This window comes from Barbus barbus (assembly GCF_936440315.1).
Source record: "Barbus barbus genome assembly, chromosome: 20".
In the NCBI taxonomy this organism is placed as follows: Eukaryota; Metazoa; Chordata; class Actinopteri; order Cypriniformes; family Cyprinidae; genus Barbus; species Barbus barbus.
This window is the reverse complement of record NC_136748.1, coordinates 22,529,083-22,556,446: the sequence shown is the minus strand read 5'-3', so window position 1 is coordinate 22,556,446 and position 27,364 is coordinate 22,529,083. Positions and strand designations below refer to the sequence as shown.

At 37.7% G+C, this 27,364-nt stretch overlaps 1 protein-coding gene across 15 annotated transcripts in view; it reads right to left on the bottom strand.

Moving 5' to 3' along the window:
• The window catches only part of LOC306886077 (serine/threonine-protein kinase VRK1-like), a 104,797-nt gene extending 77,886 nt beyond the window's left edge, over positions 1 to 26,911 (bottom strand). For 8 of the 15 annotated variants that reach the window (XR_013785590.1, XR_013785591.1, XR_013785592.1 and 5 more), the window contains exons 1-13: positions 26,824 to 26,911; positions 25,701 to 25,870; positions 25,546 to 25,601; positions 24,028 to 24,097; positions 23,369 to 23,456; positions 23,083 to 23,191; positions 22,526 to 22,618; positions 19,065 to 19,197; positions 18,627 to 18,747; positions 17,773 to 17,831; positions 14,497 to 14,669; positions 12,172 to 12,265; positions 11,929 to 12,069 (exon numbers count right to left, since the gene is read on the bottom strand). Coding sequence is in view for 3 of the 15 variants with exons in the window: in XM_079442948.1 (XP_079299074.1) it covers positions 11,951 to 12,069; positions 12,172 to 12,265; positions 14,497 to 14,669; positions 17,773 to 17,831; positions 18,627 to 18,747; positions 19,065 to 19,197; positions 22,526 to 22,618; positions 23,083 to 23,191; positions 23,369 to 23,456; positions 24,028 to 24,097; positions 25,546 to 25,601; positions 25,701 to 25,866 (1,281 nt within the window). In the remaining 12 variants the exon portion in view is untranslated. Of the gene's footprint in view, positions 1 to 9,780; positions 9,893 to 11,804; positions 12,070 to 12,171; positions 12,266 to 14,496; positions 14,670 to 17,772; positions 17,832 to 18,626; positions 18,748 to 19,064; positions 19,198 to 22,525; positions 22,619 to 23,082; positions 23,192 to 23,368; positions 23,457 to 24,027; positions 24,098 to 25,545; positions 25,602 to 25,700; positions 25,890 to 26,823 lie in introns of those variants that run through there. The other 7 variants (XR_013785594.1, XR_013785595.1, XR_013785599.1 and 4 more) reach the window with 5 other exon arrangements.
• Between the last annotated feature and the right edge of the window lie 453 nt (positions 26,912 to 27,364).

Genomic DNA, 27,364 nt, shown 5'->3' with positions numbered 1-27,364 from the left:
TCAAAACGTTCTTTACAAATCCTTGTTTACTTCTAATTTGTGACCAGTGTTTTTCTCTCTCCTTTGCGCTTCCTCGTTCATCACCTCTCTCTTCAACGCCTACATCATCTACTGGAACACCACTCTCTTGTGAAGCTATAGATTACAGTTTAAGTTATTTAATATGAATGCTTTTCTTACACAAATGCATTGCTTCACTTCAGAATTATTAACCTCCTGGAGCCATGTGAAGCACTTTTTAAGATGGCTGGATGCAGTTTTTTGGGCTTCAAAATCTCAACCCCCCATTCACTGCTATCATAAAGCTTAGAAGAGCCAGGGCATTTTTTAATACAACTCTGATGGTATTTGTCTGAAAGAAGAACGTCATATACACCTAAGATGGCTTGAGGGTGAGTAAATCATGGAGTAATTTTCATTTTTGGGTGAACTACCCCTTTAACATAGTGGCTATGTTTATGCAACTGGCCCCAGAAGACTTGGAATTTGCAATGCGTTCTCGTTCCCAATGTGTCAAAAACTGAATCATGGTGAAGTACCTTGTGCATCACTATTATCTGATAGTTATGCGTTTTATATTTTTGAGAAGTGGTTAGGTTTAGGGTAGGGGTGGCGTTTGGTGCTCAAAATACAATAATCATATCTATTTTAATATACGCATGCAAAGAAATAAGCATGTGATTAATCTTACTTTACAAACAAGAGTGGAGACATTTTTAAAAGCAATGGCATTCCTATTTAGCACTTTATGTGGCTTTTTTTAATTTTTTTCCTGAAAATGTTCTCCAGTCCTTATTCACTTGCATTATATTGAAAAAGAGTAAAGAAAAAAAAAATCACTTGTGTCCCACAGAAGAGAGAAAATTCACAGGTTATGAGGGTGAGTAAACAGTGACAGAAGTTCTACATTCAAACGAACGATTCCTTTAACTCTACAACACACACTATGTTTCTACATGGATATCGAAGGCATATTGATTTTGTTAATGAATTCCAAATATTTCACATGAGTGAGAAACACACAGTGTGTAATTAACTTCTCTCCAGCCTCACTCTCCCAATGCTGTAGGCCCTTCGCTCAAGCCGTGTCACTGGCCTATTGTGTTTACCATGCATGCGTGTGTGTGTGTGCACAGCACTGTCCTCTCTCTCCCCAAGGATGTTGCAGCAGTAGCCGTCTAATGAAGTCCCACAGAAGGGAGCTAAACCTGTCTTGTTTTTTCATGCTCTGCTTTTGGGCCAAGAACCTAATTGGGGACTGAGTATCCAATTAACGCTGAACGATTGAGGGGACTCATGTGGAGAGCATAAGGTGGCTCGGCTAATATTGTTTGGTCCTGCCTTGTACGGGAGCAGGAGATGGTGGAGGCGGGGACTTTAAGTGGGTAGGAGGGTGCTTTGGGGAGGGTCTAAATGGAACCATCGTTTAGCCTAGTGGCCGGAGGGACGTTTAATATCGAGGGACACTGATCGTTTACTGTAAGTGCTCGCTCCTTCTCCACCCCTGTCCAGCTGCCGCTGTGAAAAACCCATTAGTGTGTTTATGAGCACGGAGGACACTGGATGTTCACGCAAACAAAGCCGGATGTCCTTTCCGGAGACCAGCGCAACTAGGTCACAAACAAATGCGAGGACAGGCAGGCGCTTCTTTGGAGAGGGAAAAATCACATTAATGCCACCGGGACAGGGAGTCCCTCAATCCCTTCTTCATTAAAACTAAATAAAAAAGCCAGGTCATTTATCTCCTTCCCTCTAAAGCCATAAACACAAATAGGTTCACTCTCCTATTTTTCTCTCACTCAGTACTACAGCATATATCATTGACAATAAAAGTCCGCTTTTCGTGATTTACTGTACTAAATTGGAATGTAAAGAAAGAGAGAGATTACAGGGGTAATTGGAAGAAATATGGCAAGGATAATGACACCAGGGTTGCCATTAAGTTGTCCGCTTTGAAGAAGAGAGACGCACCGGAGAGGGCCACTGGCATCGCAGCCTACCGTTGGCCGCCAGTCAATGGATTTAATAAAAACTAGCCTTGCATACTGAGTACGCCGACAATGGCGGGCGAAACCTGGGGGGGCGTGAACCCTCAAAAGCGTTTCAGCTGGGTCCTCACATAACAAACGGAAGCTAGATCATTGTGTCTGTTATTAATTGGATTACAATTAGCCAGATTTAACCCTTATTAATGGGGCTCCCATATAGATGACGTGGCAGTCCCCGGAACACCCCTGCCAGAGAGGGGCCCAACCGCAGTCTCTGGATACAGCGGGAACCTGGAGGATGACAGTGACAAATCATCACTAAATTACAATAACTTCACGCCATCCCATGCAAGGTGCACACAGAGGAAGGGAGGGAATGGAGGAAGTAGAGAGCATGACTATATAAATCAAGACATTCATCCACAAAAGGAGCATATAAGGTGGAAGTGTTTATGTAAAGAAAGGGAATCTAAAGAGAAAAAAGGAAAAAAATGGTATTATAAAGAAAATCATGTTTGTGAACTACAATTAGAAAGGTCAATATTTGGAACTAAAATCTTGAGGGTTGGGTGAATAAAAACAAAAACAATTCCAAGGAAGCCTGTTTATGTCTTATACATAAAACAGATTATTGTAAATTAATGTTTAAAATAAGAAATAAAGTCACCTTGTGAAAGATAAAAGTCAATAAATGTAAAAAAAATTTAAGTTTGGATTATATATATATATACATATATATATACACACATAGAGAGAGAGAGAGAGAGAGAGAGAGAGAGTGAGAGAGTGAGTAAGTGAGTTATTTAATATATATCTATCTATATATATCTATATCTACAGTGCCCTCCAAAAGTATTGGAACAGTGAGACCAATTCCTTTATTTTTGCTGTAGACTGAAAACATTTGGGTTTGACATCAAAAGATGAATATGAGATGAGAGATTAACATTTTAGCTTTTATCTACAGGTATTTTCATCTGGATCTGAAACACAACTTAGAAGATAGCACCTTTTGTTTGAACCCACCCATTTTTCATGTTACCAAAAGTATTGGAACATGTGACTGACAGGTGTGTTTTGTTGCCCTGGTGTGTCCTATTAATTGATTATTCAAACAATAAATAGCACTGAATGTCTGCGCTCAGTTTCAGATCCGTGCAGACTGCATTTATAGTTAGTTAGACGTGTAACCAACATGAAAACCAGAGGTGTCTGTGGGTGAAAAACGAGCAATTGTGAAGCTGAGAGATGAAAAATCAATCAAACCATTGCACAAACACTGGCAATAGCAAGTACAACCATTTGGAATCTCCTGAGGAAGAAATAAACCACTGGTGTACTAAGTAACACACCTCAAACGGGTAGATCAAGGAAAACATCTGCAGTTGATGACAGAAACATTGTGACAGCTGCAAAGAAAGACCCTAAAACAACTGTTAGTGACATCAGCAACAACCTCCAGAGGGCAGGAGTGAAGGTATCACAATCTACTGTTCGCAGAAGACTTCATGAACAAAAGTACAGAGGCTACACCAGAAGATGCAAACCACTCATTAGCAAGAAGAATAGGAGACGAGCCTCAAAAATTCTGGGACAAGGCTTTATGGACCAAAGAGATGGAAAGGCTAAAGTTTGGAGAAAGAAAGGATCTGCTCATGATACCTGTAAATAAAAGCTGAAATGTTAATCTCTCATCTCATATTCATCTTCTGATGTCAAACCCAAATGTTTTCAGTCTACAGCAAAAATAAAGGAATTGGCCTTACTGTTCCAATACTTTTGGAGGGCACTGTATATCTAATATATAAATATTGTTTTAGATTTATTTAATATAACATTTTATTTTGATGAGAACTGGGTGGTAAATTTTGCAACGAAAAAAGAAACAAAAAACAATCTCAAATCTAGTTAATAAGCTTAATTTTCTTATTAATTTAACATTATTACTATGTATTCGGCTCAAAGCCACCACAGGAGGCCACCGTACCACATGCAGGCAGACTGATCATCAAAAGTGTTCCAAATGGCTCATTCATTACATTTGGTAATGGGGTTAGTCGATCACACAAAGCAATTTCTGCTTCTCATTCGGACAGTATTCCTTTATGTTTTTTTTTTCCACAATGTCCTCACAAACTCAAAGTAGCAAATGGACAGCAATGAGACACGAGACATTTGACTGGCTTTGTAGTTTATCTTGCTCACTCTCGACCCATATGCGACAGGAAAAACCTTTGATACTAAATCTACTCGCCGACACTGCTCATGTCCCCAAAGCTAGCCTCTTGCGACCTATATGGCCTCTCCCACCGTGACCTCGGTGTGTATAAATGGTTTATGTCCTCACCCTCAGCAGCGCACCGTATGTATAACTGCTCTTTTGCTTCTACATTTTGTCTTCCCAGCAAAGAACTAGTAATGTTAAGGACGTTCTATTTGAATGACACCTCTATTGCGGAGGCAGGGACAGCGGTCCTTTGGACTTGAACTTCAACTTGACCTCCTCGCCTAGATCGGATATCAAAACACAGTGCCATCTGGTCCAAGTGCTGCCCCCAGTGTGGGCTCAGGAGCGCAAGGTTAATATCATACGGTTAGGGAGCGGAATAGAGACTGCAATTATCTTCAATTCCAGGACAGAAAATCCTATTATTTGATCCTCGGTCTGACAGATGGAGCGGCAGACACATCCTCTCCCATTCCTGAGCAAACCAATCTGGTGGCTGGAGCCACAGCAACAGAGCAATAACACAATGGTGGGAGAGGGCAGAGGGTCAGCAAGGTTGGCCCTTTTTTGTGTCAAGTAGTGGTGCTTCATGAAACCTGAGCTGGTCGCTTCTCCTCCCCGCAAGCCGGACACCACAATAGAACCCGCAGGGCTGTTTGAAGCCCTCAAGCATAAGCTGCTGCTGGGAGCTGGAGAAGCTGATGATGTTATACTATGGGAACCACTCTCTCAGAGGGCTCTCGCAACCTGACGGTTCATCATCATCACCATCATCGTAATTCTAGAAAAATAAAATAAAAAAAAGGCGGCAAAAATCACAAATCTTACACATTTGTATCTTATTTTGATATTCTTATTTTGCACTCAATCTGACAACAAATTACAATTATAAAAATGTACATAAAAAACATTACAATTGTATTTCTTTAATATTTAACTCTATACGTGTGTGTGTATATACACACACAAACACACACACACACACAGGTACATCTCAAAAAATTTGAATATCGTGATGAATGAATAAGTTCATTTTTTTCTCGTAACATTTGAAAAAGTGAAACTTGCATATATTTTAGATTCATTAAATTTAAAGTAAAACAAAAAGTTTCTAAAGTTTTGTGTTTTAATTTTGATGATTAGAGCTTACAGTTCATGAAAGTCAAAAATCAGTATCTCAAAATATTAGAATATTTACTAATATTTAGAACATTTGAGTTTCAATTAATGACCATCCATACAGTATAAATTCTCCACAAAGAGGGTAAGTCACAGAGGGTCATTACTGAAAGGTGTGGCTGTTTACAGAGTGCTGCATCAAAGCATATTAAATGCAAAGTTGACTGGAAGGAAGAATTTGGGTAGGAAAAGGTGCACAAGCAACAGGGATGACCGCAAGCTTGAGAATTCTGTCAAGCAAAGCTGATTCAACAACTTGGGAGAGCTTCACAAGGAGTGGACTGGAGCTGGAGTTAGTGCATCAAGAGTCACCACGCTCAGACGTCTTCAGGAAAAGGGATATCAAGCCACTTCTGAACCAGAGACAACGTCAGAAGCGTCTTACCTGGGCTGTGGAGAAAAAGAACTGGACTGTTGCTCAGTGGTCCAAACTCCTCTTTTCAGATGAAAGTAAATTTTGCATTTCATTTGGAAATCAAAGTCCCAGAGTCTGGAGGAAGAGTGGAGAAGCACAGAATCCATGTTGCTTGAAGTCCAGTGTGAAGTTTCCACAGTCAGTGATGATTTGGGCTGCCATGTCATCTGCTGGTGTTGGTCCACTGTGTTTTCCGAAGTCCACAGTCAACGCAGCCATCTAACAGGAAATTTTATAGCACTACATGCTTCCTTCTGCTGACAAGCTTTATGGAGATGCTGATTTAATTTTCCAGCAGGACTTGGCACCTGCCCACACTGCCAAAGGTACCAAAAGCTGGTTCAATGACCATGGTGTTACTGTGCTTGATTGGCCAGCAAACTCGCCTGACCTGAACCCCATAGAGAATCTATGGGATATTGTCAAGAGGAAGATGAGAGACACCAGACCCAACAATACACATGACCTGAAGGCCGCTATCAAAGCAACATGGGCTTCCATTACACCTGAGCAGTGCCACAGGCTGATTGCCTCCATGCCACGCGACATTGATGCAGTAATTCATGCAAAAGGAGGCCCAACCAAGTATTGAGTGCATAGAAATGAACTTACTTTTCAGTAGCCTGACATTTCTGTTTAAAATATCCTTTTTTTATTGATCTTATGTAATATTCAAATTTTCTGACACTGAATTTTGGGTTTTCATTATCTGTAAACCATAATAATCAAAATTTCAAGAAATAAAGGCTTGAAATATTTCACTCTGTGTAATGAATCTATATAATATACGGGTTTCACTTTCTGAAGTGAGTGACAAAAATATTGGCCTTTTTCATGAAATTTCAATTTTTTTGAGATGTACCTGTATGCTACCTGTATGTATGTATGTATATATATATATATGCAAAATTAAAGATATTTAATATATATTTACATATATATATATATATACATACATACACATATATATATATATATATATATATATATACACATACATACACACACATATATATATATATATATATATATACCCATGTATATTTGAATATACAATATTTTTTTATTTTAATATTACATTATAAAATAACACGAGCTCTATTTACATGCTATTCTTTTGAAAAAATTATATAAAATATATATTGCTGTTTCTTACCTAGTATGCCATGATTCCTAGAAGGCCGTTCTTATAGCTCAAAGGCTGAAAATGGCATTTCTAATAAGAGGCTGCAAAAGCCATCAAAGCTTGTTAAAGGTAGTTCATAAAATACCGTGACAAATCCAGCCACAAACTGACCACAACAGTGGTGTTCGATTGCCTCAGAATAGGTACGCTATGTTCCATAGGCCACATGCAAGACATTGCCCCGGGCATTCCATAGGCCCTGTACTAAAGAAAAGATCTCCGCTACCTGCTGAACTGTTGCCTACTGTTACTTTTGCAAAACTGATGGTCCAGGACAATACTACTAAGATGGACTGAACGTATCAATTGCAAACCCTACAACACTGCTCTCCACCGAAGCATTTACAGTATCATAGCAAACATTTCCATCAGCACAGCCATCTATCAAGAAAGATAATTGACTCCCTGTTAATAAAATTATGTTCACTGTCCCATAAATTGATTAAATAAATATGTTTTGTTTCCTTAAACGACACACCCAGCGTGAAGACCATTAGACAGTGGGACCTAATCGAAGACCCGTAGCTCACGAGCAAGCATCCAGGCATATTTTTTAAGTAGTGTGATTTTGATATCACTGAGACAATGGCCACGGGCTAACGGGGTGGAACGCAAGTTTGAACATCCTCTTTAGGACCCCTTCAGAGTTCATTAGAACATCAACCGACACTTCATTAGATGTCTTTCAGTGGGCATGAGATATGTGTCCATGTCACATTAATTAAGACTCCTGCCTCTTCTATTTTCTCACCCGTTTTCTCAGCAGTTAGTAGGTCCATGCTTGGCACTCATCACTTGTCTGAGACATGGAGAGGTTGAGGGAGTCGTCTGAGAGAGTCCTGATGAATGGCATGGACAGTTCGGAGTAAGAGAGCTCGCTTCACGCTGATGAACATGTCTTTTTGATGACCACTAAACCCACTCAACGCCGCTGCCAAGGGTAAATCGAATTAAAGATTGCAATTTGGCCCGCAGACTTGGACTTGGCACTTTCGTTTTGGACAAGTCTTTTGCCTGGAGGATCGACAGCTTACGAGAGACAGCTTTTTCTATGTGCAAACAGTAAAAGCACACACCACGTTTGCAGAATGAAGCCCATAATGCGGAAAAGAAACAGAAAAATCTGTTCATTTATTTATTTTTTAGAGTTTCTCCCCTGTTTCCCCCAAAACAGAAATTAAGCGTGTATCTACATTTTATCATGTGTAGTATCACCTTTGAAAATTGCAGGTAGTGGAGTGTTTAACATTCTCTTGTCAAGCATACCCCTGCTGGGACAATAAATGCCTGTCCAGTTTTGCTCACAGCGGCGGCGGCAGATTAGAAACAGCAGGAGGACGGTGTAGTGTGAATACAATACCGATAAGAACGCGCATCTTAGCCCCATTGCTATGCCTTTCCTCGGTGAATGTGAGAACCTGCTGTTTTCTAATATTTACACACAACTAGAATCGCAAATGTACCATAACTGCATTGAAAGAGCTCTTTCTCTCTCTGCCATGTAAAATCGGTATATTTCTTTTTCCATGTGTGGGTATTTCGGAATGGGGGCACATGGGGATGGGAATAAATACAAACACAATAACAGTGAAATTTATTTCATCTAAAGGTAGGGAGAACGAGAGAGAAGAAAAATAGAGCAGGTGTTGATAAATCTGAAAAAAAATAAATATAAATAATTTTATGCCCCCAAAACAAACAAATGAAGACACGAGCCGGACAAATTTATCAGATGCCCTAACAGAAAAGAAATGACTGCAACAAAGTAAAAAGTATGAAGTCTGCGATTATAATTAGCTTGGAACCATCATTGACGACCTTTAATTTTTCCATTCTATCACTGCAGCTGCCAACCATCCCCTTCCCTTTTTAAGATACTAACGTGGCTCTGAATGTCAAATTTCTGTAAGACAAATAAATGCCAGCACTGCAGTTTCCAATATGCTGCCATAAGTTTCCAAAATCACATGGCACTGGGAACTGATCTAGGTGAATTTACATGCTTCTGTAAAACAGAAAGTGTTAAATCATGAAGCAGTTTAAATATATACACACACACACACACACACAACTGTTCAAAAGTTTGGGGTTGGTAAGATTTTGTTTTCTGTTTTCCAAAGAAATCTCACCGAGGCTGCACTTATTTGGTCAAATATCCAGGAAAAACAGCAATATTGCAAAATATTATTATAACTAACTATCTTTAACTATTTTCATGTTTTATTTTTAAAATGTATATATTTTTTCTGTAATAGCAGCCATTAGTGTCATAATCCTTCAGAAAACATTCTAATTTGCTGACTTGGTGCTCAAGAACCATTTCTTATTATTATTAATGTTGAAAACTCTTTTGCTGCTTACTATTTTTGTCGAAACAGTGATCCATTTTTTCAGGATCCTTTGATTAAAAGTTAAAATTTTCTTGAAAGATAACTTTTGTAACAATACAAGTCTTTACGGTCACTTTTAATCAATTTAATGCATTCTTGGAGAACAAAAATATAAATTTTTCAACAAAAACAAAAAAAAAAACAACTTACTGACCCCAAACATTTGACTACTAATGTATCGCTAATAAATAAACAAATACAAAATTTCCCTTCTGCCAGTCCCTGCAATTTTGCCTTTATTTAAAGCAATCATTATTTGACTCTGTTTTAATATAATAAATGGAGAACTATCACACCATTCACTAATCCGCAAAGTTTCAAGAGCACAGCTAGTCAATAAAAGCCAAAAGTTTCAACGCAAGAGCACAAGTAACCATTAATAACAACCAACCCACTTCCAAAATGTTAAGGAAAGCAGAGAGCCAGTGAAACCTCTGCGTGGAGAAATTATTTTCCAGCATGCAGCCCTCCAGCAAACCCCAACAGCCCAAGACAAACTCTGAGAACCTAAGAGAGTGGATATAAACACAGGTCAATCAATGGCCACAGTCAAGCCCATCAAAGCAGCATGTCCTCTGGTGAGGTACAGGTGGTAATGTTGTGTTTAAGGTTTACCTCCCCCACCCACCACCCCCCAGCTGTGCAATCATTATGTACTACTGCCCCCTACTGCGGAGCAATGGCTGTGCGCCCTGAAGGTCAGTGGTGAGGAAGGGGAAGAAAGCACACAGGGGTGCACTTTAGTCCTCACTGTTGGAACAATCGATGCCGGCATCAGCTCGGGGCTCACGCGGCTCCGCTCTGAAAACAAACATTAGGAGAAACATCTTCCGCTTTCACTGTTATTGCTGGGCCAACAGAGTCTAACTAAAGTTAACAAGGCAACCCAGGCTCTGGTCTCCCTCAGCAAGGAAATCAGAGAGGGTGAAAGGTGGGAGATTGGCCTCAGAGGAGCTCTGAAATGAGCAAATTGGGTATAAAAGCACCAACGATGGTTTTGGTGTACTTTTTCTTTTGTTGCTGCATCTGACCTAGAGCAGAATATAATGGACATAACTGCAATCGGTTTTGCGTTAAAAGAAAGTTCACACTTGGGGTCTTTGGGAACTACACAAATTTAAGTTTAATTTTCAATGGTTTGGCAACTCCAGTTAATATCCCTTACTCAGGTTTTAATGGTTTGGGCTTTACTGATGGGACATGTCAAATTTCACAGATTTGAAAAATCTAATTCAAGAATTCAGATTCATCTAGGGCAGGGTAAAAACACAGATTCTCCAATTAATTATGAATTTCATTTGAAAAATCTTTTACCCTATGCCAATTACTCAGTTGCATGCAAAAAAATAAATAAAAAATACCAACATACAACGTGACTGGTGTAGTCCAATTCAAAAATGACTGAGCATAAAAGTTTAAAATAAGTTAACAGTTTGAATCAGTCTGAAATGCTACATTTTTACAGCTCTCTTTTCTGATGCTGTATAATTTATGACAAAGATTGAACAGATTGATTATTATTAATTTGTAAGCAAAACAGACATTCTAATTGCAATATAGCCAAAAAAATCTGAATGTGCATAAGAATCAAATCAAAAGCAGAGCCTGTGAAAGAGAACTGAATCATGAAATGTGTTCATGAAAAAAAACAATACAAATACACATGACTGAGTTTGTTTCTATCTATTACAAGTGCATTTCCCCAAACTCTTGGAAAACATAACCCTGCTCTTCCAGTCATGACCCTGTATACATGCCATATCTATTATTCATGTATTCTAACCTGTCCTCATCAAATTATTCCTGTCCCCTCAATGTCATATCAATTTTACTGCGATTACAAAGCAAACAATTGAAGATGACATTTGGACCTAAAAATACGCCTGCGAATGCTGTCGGTGCATTATCAAAACCAGCGATAAAGTTACAATGCATAACAAGTGGTGCAGCCACAACTAACTTTTAATGATAGCTCTTTGAAGCCATTTCCTAGCGGAGAACAGGAAGTTAAGAAAGACTCAAACGAGAGTGACACAGAAAGTAGGACCCAAGTTCTAGTCTTTTGTCTCCACCTGATCAAATGGCAGCTGAGTGGAAAGGCGCAGAGCCCCCTTCACCAAAAGCACGTACCCGGCTCAGTGGCGTCTGACACACGTTCGCCTGCCTCGATGCAGGTATCAAAGACCAGCTCGCCTCTCCCACAGACGTCGGAGTGCCAGCCACATGGCAGCTTTCATAGCACAACAACAAGGGAAAAATGTGGCGGGGGAAGAGTCGGGACTCTGAGCTCCTTCAGGGATTTCCTTATCGGGGGCAAAGCAATCCCCCCTGGACCTCATCCGCATAGGCTTGATTATTCAAGGCATTACAAAGGAATGAAAATAACTCACAACTCAAAGCCACTGTGTTTTTTTTTTTTACCCTTATTTATTTTCATTTCACTGCGAGAGAGTGTGCCCAACAAGCTGCTAAAGTTTAAGAAAATGCAACCACAGAGAACAAATACAGACCAGACAATTTAAAAGATACAAAAAGGAAACAACCTGAACTCGAGTGCGAAGAGGATTAAGAGTTCTTCTTAGGCCTTCCTCTGCTTTTCTTCACCGCTGGCTCAGATGAGGCCTGAGCTCGTTTCTTCGCTGGACGCTTTGCAGGACTTGCCGTCTTTTTAGCCCCATTCACATCTAAACAGGTTACACATTCGGTTTAAAACATTTACCAAACCCAAAGTTACTGATATTGCTAATAAGTGAACAGGTCAACGCTAAAGTCTAAACATGACTTACCCTTCTTCTGAGGAGCTCTCCTCTTCTTTGCAGGGGCGCCTTCAGTTTCATCAGCAGACTGGCCTTTTTGCTCTGCCTTCTTTCGCTTGGGAGCCTTCCAATCAAAAATAAAGACACAAAAAAGGGGATGGAAAAGATGGAAGAGCAGTGGTCAATTCACTTGCCTAGAGCAACCTTGGAGGAAGTTCAAATCAAATATTAAGAAGGGACCTTTTGCTCAGTATACACATGGAAACTATTGCGTGCACCTTGAGCATTGTGAACGCTTGAGAAAATGAAATTACAATTTAGCTATCCAGTAAATCCAGCAAGAACAAATAAAATAATTTGAATGTCAAACCCAATACGTGTACATTACCGTTTAAAAGTTTGGGGTCAGGATGCTTTTTTTTTTTTTTTTGCACAAAGAAAGAAATAGTTCTACTTCGCAAGAACGCAAAGAAATTGATCAAAAATGTTGTTCTTTTGAACCTTCTATTCCTCAGAGAATCCTTGTTTTAAATACTGATCATATAAAGAATTGTTGATAAGAATGTTTCTTGAGCACCAAATCAGCATATTAGAATGATTTCTGAAGGATGATGCGTCACTGAAGACTGGAGAAATGGCTGATGAAAATTCAGTTGTCGTCATCACAAGAATAAATTACATTTTAAAATATATTCAAATAAAAAGAGGTATTTTAAATTGGTTTGCAAAATTTCACAAAATTACTGCACTGTATATAGAATATAACCATATATACCATACACTGTACCATATATGTAATATACGTTATATATGTAAAAAAAAAAAAAAAAAAAAAAAGAAAAGAAAAAGAGAATAAGAGACATATTCACTTATTCAAAAACATGAAAAATCTTACAAACCCCAATTTGTTGAATGGCAATGCATTTTGACACTGGAAATGGCCCGTTCTGGGCAGGAAACAGATTTTAATGTTGGGAAATTTTCTTAGAATTCCAAATAATAAAGTTTGGAATAAGTCAATCTATTTGAACAATTTCATCAATCAAAAATCCTTGTTTTTTTCTCCTCAAATGAAAATTCTAGCAAAGAAGCTCAAGTCCTCAATTCAAGGAAATCGTACTAACCGAACCAGAGGTTATGAAGAAGATGCACTTAATGACAGCAATCAAATTCTCCCTTTTCTTCACTCAAACTGCATAATGAATGCTCGCCCCTCTCTCGGACTTGAACTATCAAACTTACTAGCTCCCCCCACACCCCCTCACATTTCCCTTCCATTTTGCCAATTGCTGCCTCATGATTACCATTCAGACCCTGCTGAGCTGAACAGATTGGCTCGATAATTACATACAATAACGGCAGTGGGCAGGTAACCCTCAGCTGGCATGGGCCAGCTCCCTGGTGGCACCTTCCATATGCAAACTGCATTGTGGGAAGCGAGGAGAGTCCGTCCCCTCCCCTGTCGTAAGTGCGGCTCACTGATTGCCGGCCCGCGCCGACTCCAAGGTTACCGTGTCAGCAAATTTGTGATACATTAGCAGGGAATAAACACAGGCACTCAGGACCTGTCTGTGGGAGGAAGAGGAGGGGCCACTGGGATAAACACCCGGGCGCTAGAGAGAACCTGAGATGCAGACAGCTTTGTTGCCAAGAGCTCTTTGTGCCGGACCCCATGAATGAAGCCACAGTCTTATCGTTTTCCCAAAGTATATGCCATCAAGGGCATCTTTGTGGGCTCGGACGGTTTGTTTTACATGAAATACACAAAAAACAAACACCACGGCTGCAGAATTCACTTCTAAAGATCATTTAACTTCAAATCCAGACAAAACAAATCAGCAATTAATAACCTCTTTATTTCAGAGGAGTGAGATCTCATACCACCTGACACCTTGAGGGTATTGACTGCAATATAAGATAATAAACTAAAGCCAAATGGCATTCCACCATTAGAAAAGCAGAGAGAAATACTGAAAATAAATATCTAATTCTTACCAATATTAACATAAAGACACTTTGAGGTAAAATGAGGGCACGTCTGTGTGTCGACAGCAAAAAAGAATCCAAATAAGCTCAAGAAACGTTTATTAAAAGCATCACACGTTAATCGCATTTGAAAATCAATGCACTCGACACCATTTCCTACTAACCCGAGCAATTAGTCTCGGATCGTGTGTGGGCATTTTCAAATTTGAATCTGCTTTCAAAAGGTAAACAAATTATAGGATGTTGAAATGGGCTCGTTTTTAAACGGCGGGCTTCAAAAAGGGACTGTCGCAGTATTTTCAATTCACCGTGAATGAGGGAGTGCGACAGAGGTCAGCTATTTGATGTTGTACTGAAGGTGGCTCTCACCTTGACAGAGGGCTGACCTGCGCCGTTGGTCGACACACCGAAGTCCAGCTTTTTGTCGTCGGTCACCCCTATGCTCTTCAGGCCTTGCTGCAAAATTCCTCGCAATTTTGCATAATCTGGCTTGTCTGTGTATCCGAGAGCCTTGACCTCTTGCATGAACTTCTTCATTTCCTCTAGAAATTGAAAAAGACATTAAGCACAACAATTTAATCTTAATGCAAATGGATTTATTTTTCAGACTTAGCAATACAGCTGCACAGAGTTAAAGACACTTCTGGGTCAATAAACAAACGAAGAGCATTTATGTGTGTGATTATGCGAAAGTTACTTGGCCCTCTGTCTCAAAGTTAATCTCAAATCAACATGCAGAAGTCCGACGTTAATAAAGTGCATGTGCACCTATATTTGTGCATTTAGCATTGTGCAGGAAAGACAGAACAGTCCCTGCAGGGCAGTGTCTTCACAGCAGGCGCTCACACTTTAACCTTCAGGCTAAGTTTAGAGGAGAGGGTTTGACATTTGTCACTTTATTCCTTATACTTCTCCACTCACAAACTGTTGTTTACTGTCGGCTGCTAAAATAGTCACACCAAACAGAATTACTCGTGATGGCCGTGCTAACAGTGCCGCCTCCCATCACCTCGGTGTTGTGATGTGGCGTGTACGCACAAGACAACAGCCTGAGGAGGGATCTCGCCGTCTGCCGCGCGGCTGTCACAGGGCTTAAGAACTGCCATCACATCAGCGACTGAGCAAAGGGAGCCAATGACATCTTTGATTTTTAAACGAAACAAAGAAAGAACACCCTAAAGTTCTGCAAAAGTACAGACTGCCACACACTGACTGCAAAACTAGGCAATGCAATCGACAACGGAGAAGGGTGAAAAACAAGTTTATTTAAAAACTTCATCTTTCATTTATTTAATTGTTTTGTGGTCGAGCAGGCTATCTGATACAATGCGCTGTTTATTATATGCATATATACAAACATGTGGGTCCAAAAAGTCAAAGATTACATTGAAAATATAAGGTAAAAAATTAGATCCAGAATCAAAATTTTTGATATTATAATCTTATCCGACTATTTCTATGTCAATTTGTGACTGATAATATTTATTGACAAATATGAAATTAATGAAGCAGCAGCAAAAGCAGCATCTGTGGTCAGTCACTTTTTTGTGGCACCACACTAGACAGATATTTGCTATACATTTCACAAAACAATCTGTCAACAGAAAATGTGTGTGTGTGTGTGTGTAATATATATATATATATATATATATATATATATATATATATATAGTCATGGCCAAAAATATCAGCACACTTGCAATTCTGTGAGAAAATGCAACACTTCTCTCTGTTTTGGTATTCACGTGCTTATTGTTTTTGTTTGCACTGCAACAACACAAAAAAACAGAAGAAACTTGATACAATTTCACACAGAACTCAAAAATGGACTGGACAAAATTATTGGCACCTTGTCAAAATTGTAAAAAATAATAGCTTTTCAAGCATGTGATGCTCCTGTAATTTATATATAGACACACATGTGGCAAATAACAGGTGTGGGCAATATAGTAATCACACCTGCAACCAGTTACAATGGAGAAAAGTTGACTCAACCTTTGTGTTGTGTGTCACACTTAGCATGATGAAAAGAAAGAAGCGTTAAGAGTTGTCTGTGGATTTGAGAGAAAAAATTGTGGAAAAATGTGGACAATCTCAAGGCTACAAGTCCATCTCCAGAGATCTTAATGTTCCTGTGTCCACTGTGCGCAAGTGGTTTACAGCCCATGGCACTGATGTGGACGGAAGAGCAAGATTAATGAAAAATTACAACAAAGGATTGTTCGAATGGTGGATAAAAAACCCTGATTAACTTCCAAACAAATTCAAGCTGATCTGCAGACACAGGGTACAACAGTGTCAGCTCGCACTATCCATCGCCATCTGAATGAAAAGGGACGCTATGATAGGAGACTAAGGAGAACAACACTGCTGACACAAAGGCATAAAAAAAGCAAGACTGGAGTTTGCCAAAACTTATGTGACAAAACCACAATCCTTCTGGGAGAACGAACTGTGGACAGATGAGACAAAAGTAGAGTTTTTTGGTAAAGGACATCATGGCACTGTTTACAGAAAAAAGAAATGAGGCCTTCAAAGAAAAGAACACAGTCCCTGCAGTCAAACATGGGGGAGGTTCAAAGATGTTTTGGGGTTGCTTTGCTGCTTCTGGCACTGGATGCCTTGACTGTGTGAATGGTATCATGAAATCTGATGATTACCAAAGAATTTTGGAGCGCACCGTAGTGGCCAGTGTCAGAAAGCTGCGTCTCCACCAGAGGTCATGGGTATTCCAGCAGGACAATGACCCGAAACACACTTCAAAAAGCACTCAGAAATGGTTACAAACAAGGTGCTGGAGAGTTCTGAAATGGCCAGCAATGAGTCCAGATCTGAATCCCAGAGAACACCTGTGGAGAGATCTCAAAACAGCAGTTGGGAGAAGGCATCCTTCAAATCTGAATGAACTGGAGCAGTTTGCAAAAGAAGAGTGGTCCAAAATTCCAGTAGAGAGGTGTAAGAAACTCATTCATGGTTACAGGAAGCGATTGATTTCAGTATTTTTTTTCCAAAGGGGGTGCTACCAAATATTAAGTTAAGGGTGCCAATAATTTTGTACAGTGCATTGTACTGTATGGAATTGTATCAGATTTCACTTTTCTTCTCTGTTTTTTTGTGTTGTTCCAATACAAACAAAAAAAAATAAACTAAGTACCAAAATATTTGCAACTGCAACAATTTTCTGAGAGAAGGGTTGCATTTTCTGACAGAATTACAAGGGTGCCAATATTTTTGGCCATGACTGTGTGTGTGTGTGTGTGTGTGATATATATATATAAATAAATAAATAAAGCGGTCATGCTTCAGTTTAAAGAAAGTGCGAGAAGTTGCTGGGAATTAGCACAGAGCTGATAGATTAGCTCTAATTAAGACTAAATCACCAGGTCCACACTCATTATCAAGAGAAGAGGCCCTTGCACTCTTGTTTGCGCATCAGAGCTCGAAAGTGCGTCACTCCAATTACTGCTTGGCAGACAAACAAAAAGCAATACTGCAGAATTCACAGGTGCTTCTGCGATCGCGACACAGTTAAAAAATAAATATGCTTAAACCCCATTTAGCTGTAAGAAATTTCCTAAGATTTAAGATTAACCTACCGTATTACAAACTATATAATAAATATAAAATTGCTGAGTTTTGCCTCACCTGGTATATTTTTTGCAGGGAAACAGCTTTTCAAGAACTCATCGATATTGTCTCTACACCTGAGGAGAAGGATATTTAAAAATGGATCAAACTAAATCAAAATCTTAAATGCATAAATATTACAATTCATTAAAGTGCCCCTATTATGCCTTTTCGAATATTACCTTTCATGCAGTGTGTCATGTAGCAGTATGTGAACAAACTTTCTGCAAAGTTGTGAAGCCGAAAGTGCACGATATATAAAGTTATTGTATTGGCTCGCAATTAACTAAACGAGTCGTTAGGAATTCAAATCTTATTCTGTTACGGCTGTACGTCACAAAGTAACACATTTGCATAATGTCCGCCCATGGGCTATCATTCGCACTGTACGTGGTAGACGAATCACAAAGGACTGCGCCATCTGACCAATCACAGCAGCGAGGGCTCACGGAAAGGAGGGGTTTAGAGAGACTGGATCTTTGAACTGCTTCGCACGAGTCGTTTAGAATCATTTAGAAATGAGTTCAAATTAAAGTTTTTTTTTTTTTTTTTTTAAACTAAAGTTTTTTTTTACCTTGGATGCATGTAAACCTATTTTAGGAGACTCACAAAACAATATTAGCAACCTTAAAAATGGCAAAATAGGGGCACTTTAAATTTAATCCATTATTATCTGTATAAAGAAATTTACAGTAAGGAAATTAATGTAAAAAATGAATTAGTTATACTGCAAAGAGGTATATTAGTTATTCATTACCCCCCCCCCAAAAAAAAGATAGGTAAAATAGGTAGATTAGAATATAGGTAGATTACATTGTAGTTCAAAAAGAAGTTAAACCTGAAATACCACAAGTAAGGTTAAAGACAGTCACCTGAGTTTGGAGTCTCTGACATACAGTGGATCCTGAAGTTTGTCCTCCCAGGGTAGACGGCCACAAAGCCACTGGATCATGCAGTAGCCCATAATTTCCAGGTCTCCTCTTCTTGAAGGGGCTGAAATGTAATATGCATGTATCAGAGGCTATTTTTAAAGGATAGCCCACCTTTGTAGTATTCGATGCAAAGTACCATTACATCAACATTTAAAAATAGGATTCCTCTTAATAATGTAATAATCTCAATGTGATGTTCTATATAATTAACACTTAAATGACTGCTCAGATGTGTGCTACCTGATCCACCAGGGGTTAAAGAAAAAAGTACTTTCAGGCTATAGGGAAAAAAAGTATTTTCAGGCCATAGGGACTCACCTAGGCCTAAAGTATTAGCTTTAAGAGTGACCAATAGAACTGACTGTTACAATTTCTTACCGACTCCTTTGTGTGCATCAGTACTAGTGAACTCGATGGTCCCATCATGACACCTCTTTGGGTCTTCTTTGTACTCCTTTGGAACTCCTTCTGGAGAATATCTGTAGGCCAGTCCATAATCCACTAAATATACCTGGGTTAAAAAAATAGTCAAAATCAAATGCTTATTATACAACAAAAATGCAAAGCACTGCTAAAACAATTATGGAAAAAAATGACTGGGAAATTAAAAATTACTTAGAGATATAACACCCAATATAATAAAGTATACCATAATTGAAGATTAATACAAATAAATCACATTTGAAGCTGCAAACAGTCGGATTGCCAATTAGCAGTATGTGTCACTTATAAAAGAGATCTGACAATTAGCACTTTGTTTTCAAAGCAACAGGAAGCAGTTAACAGCCTTCCAAGGATACCAAAACAGACAGTGCACAAATTGCAGGTGCACCTATTACCTCCTCAAAAAGTGCAAAATTGTTTGTGTCCAGGTAGTGTCTCAGAACTAACTGCATACGCCAATTTGCAACAACAAAGATTAACAGCTCACCTACAGTGACAAACATCACAAAATAAAAAAAAATAAAAAACTTTAACTAAACTTTGTCATGAGGTGTTCAAAGTTGGTGCTGCTGATTAGAAACCACCAGCATCAACACCCAACTAGGGGTGGGAGCGATATAGCAAAAATATCACATCACGATTTTTTTTAGAATTGTCACGATTTTAATCACAATTCTTTTTCATGTTGCTTTTTCTATTTTGTAATTTCCCTATTATAAAGACAAAGCCTTTCAAGGTAAAAAAAAAAGAATATTAAAAAGAATGGATATTTAGGCCAAAGTGGGCGAAGAAAAAATCTTTAAAAAAGTCATCATTTTATCTGTTATTAAAAAATGAGAAGAAAGATGCACATTACAAATACAAATAATATACAAATAAAACAAACAGTGCTTTATTTTCAGGTGCAATAGGTGTATTTAGCAGGAGCATTCAAGAAATTTAATGAACTAATATAAAAATAAAACATATACATATATATACCTATTAAAGCAACTGTATTAAAGTTTTTTCAGTCAAGAGTAGTGAGTGATTTGTCTGTTTGTGTTTTGGCATTTTATTTTTATACCATCATTTACTCACTCATAAGTTGCTGGTCCACAGCGACTTCCATAGTATTTTTTCCCATAGTATCAAATTCAATGTGGACCAACAACTATTTGATTACCCACATTATTCAAAATATCTTCTTTTGTGTTCAGTACGAGAAAGAAATTAATACAGGTTTGGGACAACATGTGAGTGAGTAAATAATGGCAGAAATGACATTTTAGGGTGAACTATCCCTCTAATGACAGTCGGCAGCATGTTTAATACTGTCCGTTTAAGACCTTCACGCATCTAATATATAGGCAAGTATCCGTTTTCTCTCAGCTGTTTACTTTCATTTTAGACTTAACCAACTGAGCCTATACATAAACCTTGTGTGTTTTGACAGTATCAGCGCTAAAGATAACTTAGTTAAGTAATCAGGCGCTGTTTAACAGGTTTTTTCGTGCGCTTCGGGTGTACATGCTAAGAAAAAGTGCTCTTCAGAACAGCATGTGAATGAAACGTGCAGCATGCACAGCGTGATTCAGACTGATAATACCACCAAAAGGAAGCCAAACACTGTCACCCTTTACAACACCACAAAGTGCGGCGTGTACTTTTTAATATTATTTGTAAATATGTGTACAAATGGTTGGTTTCTTTTTTATTTTATTTTGTACTGTTTTTATCAATAAATCTCAGCAACAAAGGAAAAAAAACATGCGTGTTGATTTCTCCCTAAGATGGCTGTGAAACACAAGTTTCCTTGAAGTGGCTCAGCATGGCCCCACATTGTTTACATAACAAAAGCAACTGTTCACAGCTGATTAAGGATATTAGCCTAAAGCCTTCCAGCCCATCGGCTGTCCAGCGGGTTTTATAGGTAGAAAAGCCAAATGGCTGCTCTCTGGGACTTCTAGTGTTAACCAGTAAGTAAGGCTTTAAAGCACATGCAAATAATGTACTTTTATGATTGCGAATGCAAGTGCAGTGTCCTGTGCGAGTAACTCTACCACTGAGTTAACACTGATGTGAATGCATGTGGCGTTGTACAGTATATTGATACGGCGGCGCCAAAACTGCAGCTGATGGAATGATACTACGATATTTCTTCAGAAGCAGATCGTGGAGACATTTTTATCGTCCATGATCAAAAATCGTCATATCGCACACCCAACGCACAAAAATATTATCAAGAATACAAAACTGTCCTCCCAAGTCTTAAAATACAAAACGTACTTATTTTCCAACAGAAACAAATTCATCCAAGTGGTTACAGAATGAACATCTGACTTGCTAAATAGTGTTTACTTTTAGTTGTTCATTTATTAACCATTTGGATGGACTTGTGAGTTTACTAAAGATTTGCCAGACTGATTCAAACAGCTAACTTATGAGTTTAAATATTTTGGAATATGTTAAAAGAATTCACATTCAGTTCAGAATTCCGTGTTATAAAGTCAAAGAATGAGTCTAGCCTACTGATTTTTTAAAACAACCAAATCCCAATCACACACAAACATTTCAATTTCATGTTTTCCTTTGTCTTTGGAGTGTTACAAGCTGTTCATGCATGTAAAACGTAAAAAAAAAACTTGTGTCTCAAACCCAAAGAGGTATTATTTCTAAAAGTTAAGACTCATCCACGCCCATGCCTCATTCAAACACTCCCCACATTGTGTTGGAAGATTTGCATAACACCGCCCAAAAGGATACGCAAAGAAAGAAGCTGTAACTTTTATTCACACTACAGTATTGTCGTCGCCGTCGCCATGTCGTGAAGACGCTGTGTGTTTCCAAATATGGAAAGTGCCATAACATTTCCGTCACACACTTGAGGTATTCGGCCAATCACAACACAATGGATAGCTGGCCAATCAGCATGTATTCAGAGGCAAAAAGAACACCCGTGCAAAAAAGGATGCTCAGAGTCACCAAGTAAGCAGCGACTAATCCCAAGAGGCCGAGTTTTAAATTGTGACTTTAAAAATAGCATCTTAATAATACACCACTGATACATTATTAATCTTCAAATTAAATATTTGCCCCTGCCCAGCCCCCAAACCTTATTTGCTAGAGACAGCTTCAATACTGTCTCTAATCTCACCAGTTTATGAGCCGCATTAAAGGCTTAAATTGTTTTGCTTTTTTTCTTCACCCAAATCTCATTAACCGATGGAAAAAAAAAAATAATAAATAAGACAAGTAGTTTCTTACATTGCAAATCACTGGTACTCCAATTAAAAGAAGCAGGAGCTCTGTATAGTCCTGCAGTCTACACACACTGCCTTCTACGTCTCTACAGTTAGAGCTGTACAGCCATGGCAACAGAGATCTGGTAAACATGTGGAAGGCTTGAAACAAACCTGATTGGGGTTGGTGTAGGACAGAAGGAGGTTGGAGGCTTTGATGTCTGCATGTACATATTCATGGTCATGGATGTACTCCAGAATGTCAAGCTAGAGAGATGAAAGATATGTTAGAATATGAGATTTTATAATAATACAGGAATATAAGATTTTCTCCCACAATGCCACAACAGTCAATGGGAAAAAGAAATGTGTAATGTGTAAAAGGTCTTCATTTAAATTTTATAGTTATAAAATTTATTTGTATTTATATGTTGAATAATTATTAGTATTTTATTCCAAATAAGAGTGGCCTCCCGCATTGCTCACTTTATTTTAGGAAGCCCATCTATAAGACATTTTGATTGTGAAATAAATTAATTTTGGGTGACATATGCTTATGTGAAGTGGCTATTTCTACAATGACATTTGTAACAATTATTTGCTTTGTCAAAGTGAAGTGCAAGACAACTGTCGTAGCGGTCAGCTATATAAAAAAAAAAAAAAAAAAAAAAACATAACTTCCATTTTTGCCGCAGTTTGCTACTTTTAAAATACTTTTAGGAGAAACCTACAAGTCTGAGTCCCAGCTGAAGAATGAGCTTCCTTGGAAATTTCTTTTCATTTCCCTCAAACTTCTTCTGTAGGTCCGTTCCAAATCGATCCATGACCATAAATCTGTACCTGTCATAAAGATTTAGGTGAAATCATCTTACTTTAAATGGCACTGAGCATGTTCAAAAGATCAAAGATAAAAAAAAAACTTTTTTAACTTCCTAAAAAAAACATTTAAGATGTCAGGTTATTTAATATTTATCATGTAATACTTTAGAAAAGAATGTTTGTTTCTTTTCCTCATACCTCTTACCACCTTTCTCATGAAAACCAGAGCCCCAATATTTTGGAACTCCCAAATAGTCAATTTTCCTTGACTTCATCCAAGCCCCAACTGAATAAACAAAACATTCACAAACAGGATTCACAACATATTAATTATTCCACTTCAAACTGAAATCAAGAAACACTACAGTGTTCTAAATCAGTTCTAAAATGACTAAGTGAGATTATCAAAACAACCGTTAAATGCAATCAAATGATCAATTTATAAATTAAGTGGTTAAATCATTCAAAACTTTTATTCTTTAAACTTGTTGATGCTCAAAGTAATATAAGAGTATTCCCCAGGGACCAAACTGCAAGTGTGCCGCAAGGTAATCTGCTGGTGGGACAAATATTTACCAACATTACAATATTCCAATGAATAAAACATGAGAATCCCTTAGTAATATAGCAGTTAATTGTCAGGGGAGACTGACATTTGGATTGTTATTAAATAAAGCGCAATGCTGTGGCCTTGGGGCAGCCATAAGAGCCACCAAAGGCAGAGAGTTGTGCTTTGTCTCCATAAGGCCCTCAATGGTGAGCTCAGAATTTTCTTTAATTAAAAGTGTTGCTCTTCGACTTTTTTCAGTCTGGCTCATCATGCATATGAGGGTGTGTTTGCAGTCACAAGGGCATACTTAGATCGGGTTTGGCAGCTCGCATGTAGAACTTCAGTTCAGAGAAGAGAGGGCCGTTGTCACTGGGCTCCTGCAAGACACAGTAAAAAATAATCACCAAAAATAACTGACATTTAGAATAAAATATAAAAAGGTGAACCCACGTGCATTTTAAAAACCAACAGTGTTGGGCACGTTCTTTAAAAAAGTAATTAGTTATAGTTACTTCTCACACATACTAACTGAGTTACATCATTATAAAAGTAACTAATTACCAGGGAAAGAATTGTTACTTTTTTTAAAAATGTTCAAATGTGTCAAATAACTTGGATGCCCCCAATATTAATCTACATTATTTATCTACTGACACTTATCAATATCAGTCAAGCATTATAATATGATATTATGATAATTTAGCATTATATGATGATAGAACAGTAATTAGAATAACCAAGTATGAATACATATTTGTCATGTTGACCGAACTTAGGACTGGTGGTGGTGCTTAAGATATTGTTTGTCGTTTAGTGTTTGTATAAAAAATGGGAATGTATAAGATAGCAAAACTACTACGAATTCTACTAATAACAATATAAAACGCACTAAGGATTAATGAGCTGCTGGGCTCATGAATATTAATCACATTGTCTGCGTTCGCTCGAATTGACTTGCTAAAATCAAAACAGGGACGATAATAGGTGAGCGCCAGCTAATGAGATTCTCGCTTGCGCATTAGTTCCACCCACTACCAGAGAACCTGGCAGATGTTAAAGGCTGAAGAATTCCGAAGGAAAATACATCAAAGAATATCGTTTACATGTAGCGCGTCAATTCTGCATGTTATGAAAGACTCTCTCGCTCTGTAGCTTTCTTTGCGCACGAGAGACAAAACGACGGCGAGCCATGCGCCTTCACACTAGAATTTAAGGTACGTCAAATACAGCTATATAATACATTATAGTAACGCCACATTTTATTGTCAGAAACGGTAACGGCGTTGTAACGGGGGAAACAGTACTAATTAGTTTGATTACTCGTTACTGAAAAAAATTACGTCGTTAGTAACGCTGTTTAGTTATTCCCATCACTGATTATAGCACTTCCATGCAATGCCATTTTACCAAAACACTAAATTATTTTATTTAGTTTACTTGTAAAATGTAAACATTTGTTTAAATTCCCATGCAAAGGTTGCTAGGACATTGCTGAACGGTTACTTACTAGCCCAATTGTCTATGATAGTATGGTCTTCAATGCAAGTCATACTCTTTTACCCACATTATTATATATCAGGTAATAATAAGTCTTATTGCTTTGTTTACTTAAGATAATAATAAAAGTTATGCTTGTTGGTCATTTCAAATAATTCATCTATGTTGCTTAAAACATTTTTTTGAACATTGGTTTATTGTTCTAGTAAAGGTCACAGAAATGCCTTTCATTGATTGACATTACATTACTTACCACCCAAACATCACAGGCATTTAAAAAGTTCAAGATCTAGACATATATCTGTCGAAAGCAACAGAAGTCCCTTACCACTTTAATGACATAAGATGCATCAGCACCAACAGATCCTGAAGAGTCTTCATTTGCTAAAAGATGTAAGACAAATTCACATTTGAGCAACTGATAAATAAAACAAAATAAAGCATTAGAACTTCACAGTTTTCGACAGTTTTTTTGAATCTTACCAAGATACAGCAGGCCAAAACCTCCCTGCCCCACAGCTGATCCAAGCTTCCATTTTTTCTTTGCATTATCCGTCAGAACTTCTCCGGGTGGGAATTCTTCAGCCAGTTTCCTCTTGGCTGGAGCTCTCGCTTTCTTCGCCCCATCTGCCTTGGACTTTGGTGGCATTTTACTGAATAATTTAAAATGTTCTCAATCAAACAAGAGAAACATAAGTTCGATTATTAAACTAAAGTGAAGATCTTTACGGATAATATGGATTTTGACTTATTTTCTAATTTTATACAACATTATCTATAACAGACATATTAGCAATGTTACTTCATAGTAAATAAGGATGACTGAAAAAAAAAAAGATTCAAAAAGTTTAATGTGGTTTTACACTTCACAACTTCATAAAATCTGGAGCTGAACATCAGATGTAGTCACTTCATATCATTACATTTATATAAACTTTAGCTACAGTGAACATTCGTTTCTTCTGTCAAACGATTAATCGCATCAAACAAAGTTTTTGTTTACAGAATATGTATGTGTGTGTACTGTGTATATTTATTATGCATGTATAAATAAACACATACATGTATATATTTAAGAAAAATGTTATATTTATATATTAAATATATTCATATAATATAAATTATATGCATATACTTATTTTTTTAAATATATAGACACAATAAATATATACATAATAAATATACACAGTACACACACATATATTCTGTAAACAAAAACTTTTATTTTGGATGCGATTAATCGTTTGACAGCACTAGTTTTTTCTTAGAGGCCTACTAAACGTTACAAGTATAAACAAGAAACATTAATACTAGCTAACTACTAACATTTAATAAGGTTTCAGTATGTTTATGTGATACAAGTTTTTAAGAGTGATTAAACATGCGGTTAATGTCACACTCAATCAATGAGAGTTACATTGGGTTGTTGATATTGTATTGGGGGGGGGACTGTAAAATGACTATTTCAACTTGCTATGCTAGCACGGTTAGCTGTCTTATTATGTTTTTTTGTCACAACAGAGCCGATTATTTGTCCTCGTAATCCGCTGTTAAATGCATAGGAGCATTATGCTTATTCAAAGCAGATCGAGAATATTCTACTAACCTTTCCGTGGGTAAGTGGCAGGTTGTAACAGCTCTTCCTCTCCAAAGTTCCCGCAAAACTGCTCATCTGCGTGAGGCTCGTCGAACGCGATTGGTTAGAAACAAGGCTGCGTGATTCCTGGTTTTGCAATGCCTGATGGGATATGTAGTTTTTATACCTGTTTCTCTTTTTTCTTTCTGAATAGGTGAATAGGTTAGGTTAAACTATGTTTTCAGAGGAACAGTGGAACTCAGGAAGTAAAAATAACTATTAAGTTGAAAGTATTTATCATCCGTTTTTATAATATTACCAGTGGGTAGAGAAAATACAAAAAAGTCTACTTCTAGATACAGAATTTATACATTAAAATTTATATTTTCAGGTGCGTTACGTGCATATATATTAATAGTGTAATTTTAGAGCTTGTCATTGTCTCTCATAAACAGTAGCTTATTAATATATATATATTTTTTTTTTTTGAATGAATGAATGAATTAATTAATTAATACATTTTTGTTGAATGAATTTATTTGTTTATTTATTTTGAAAAATGAATGGACAT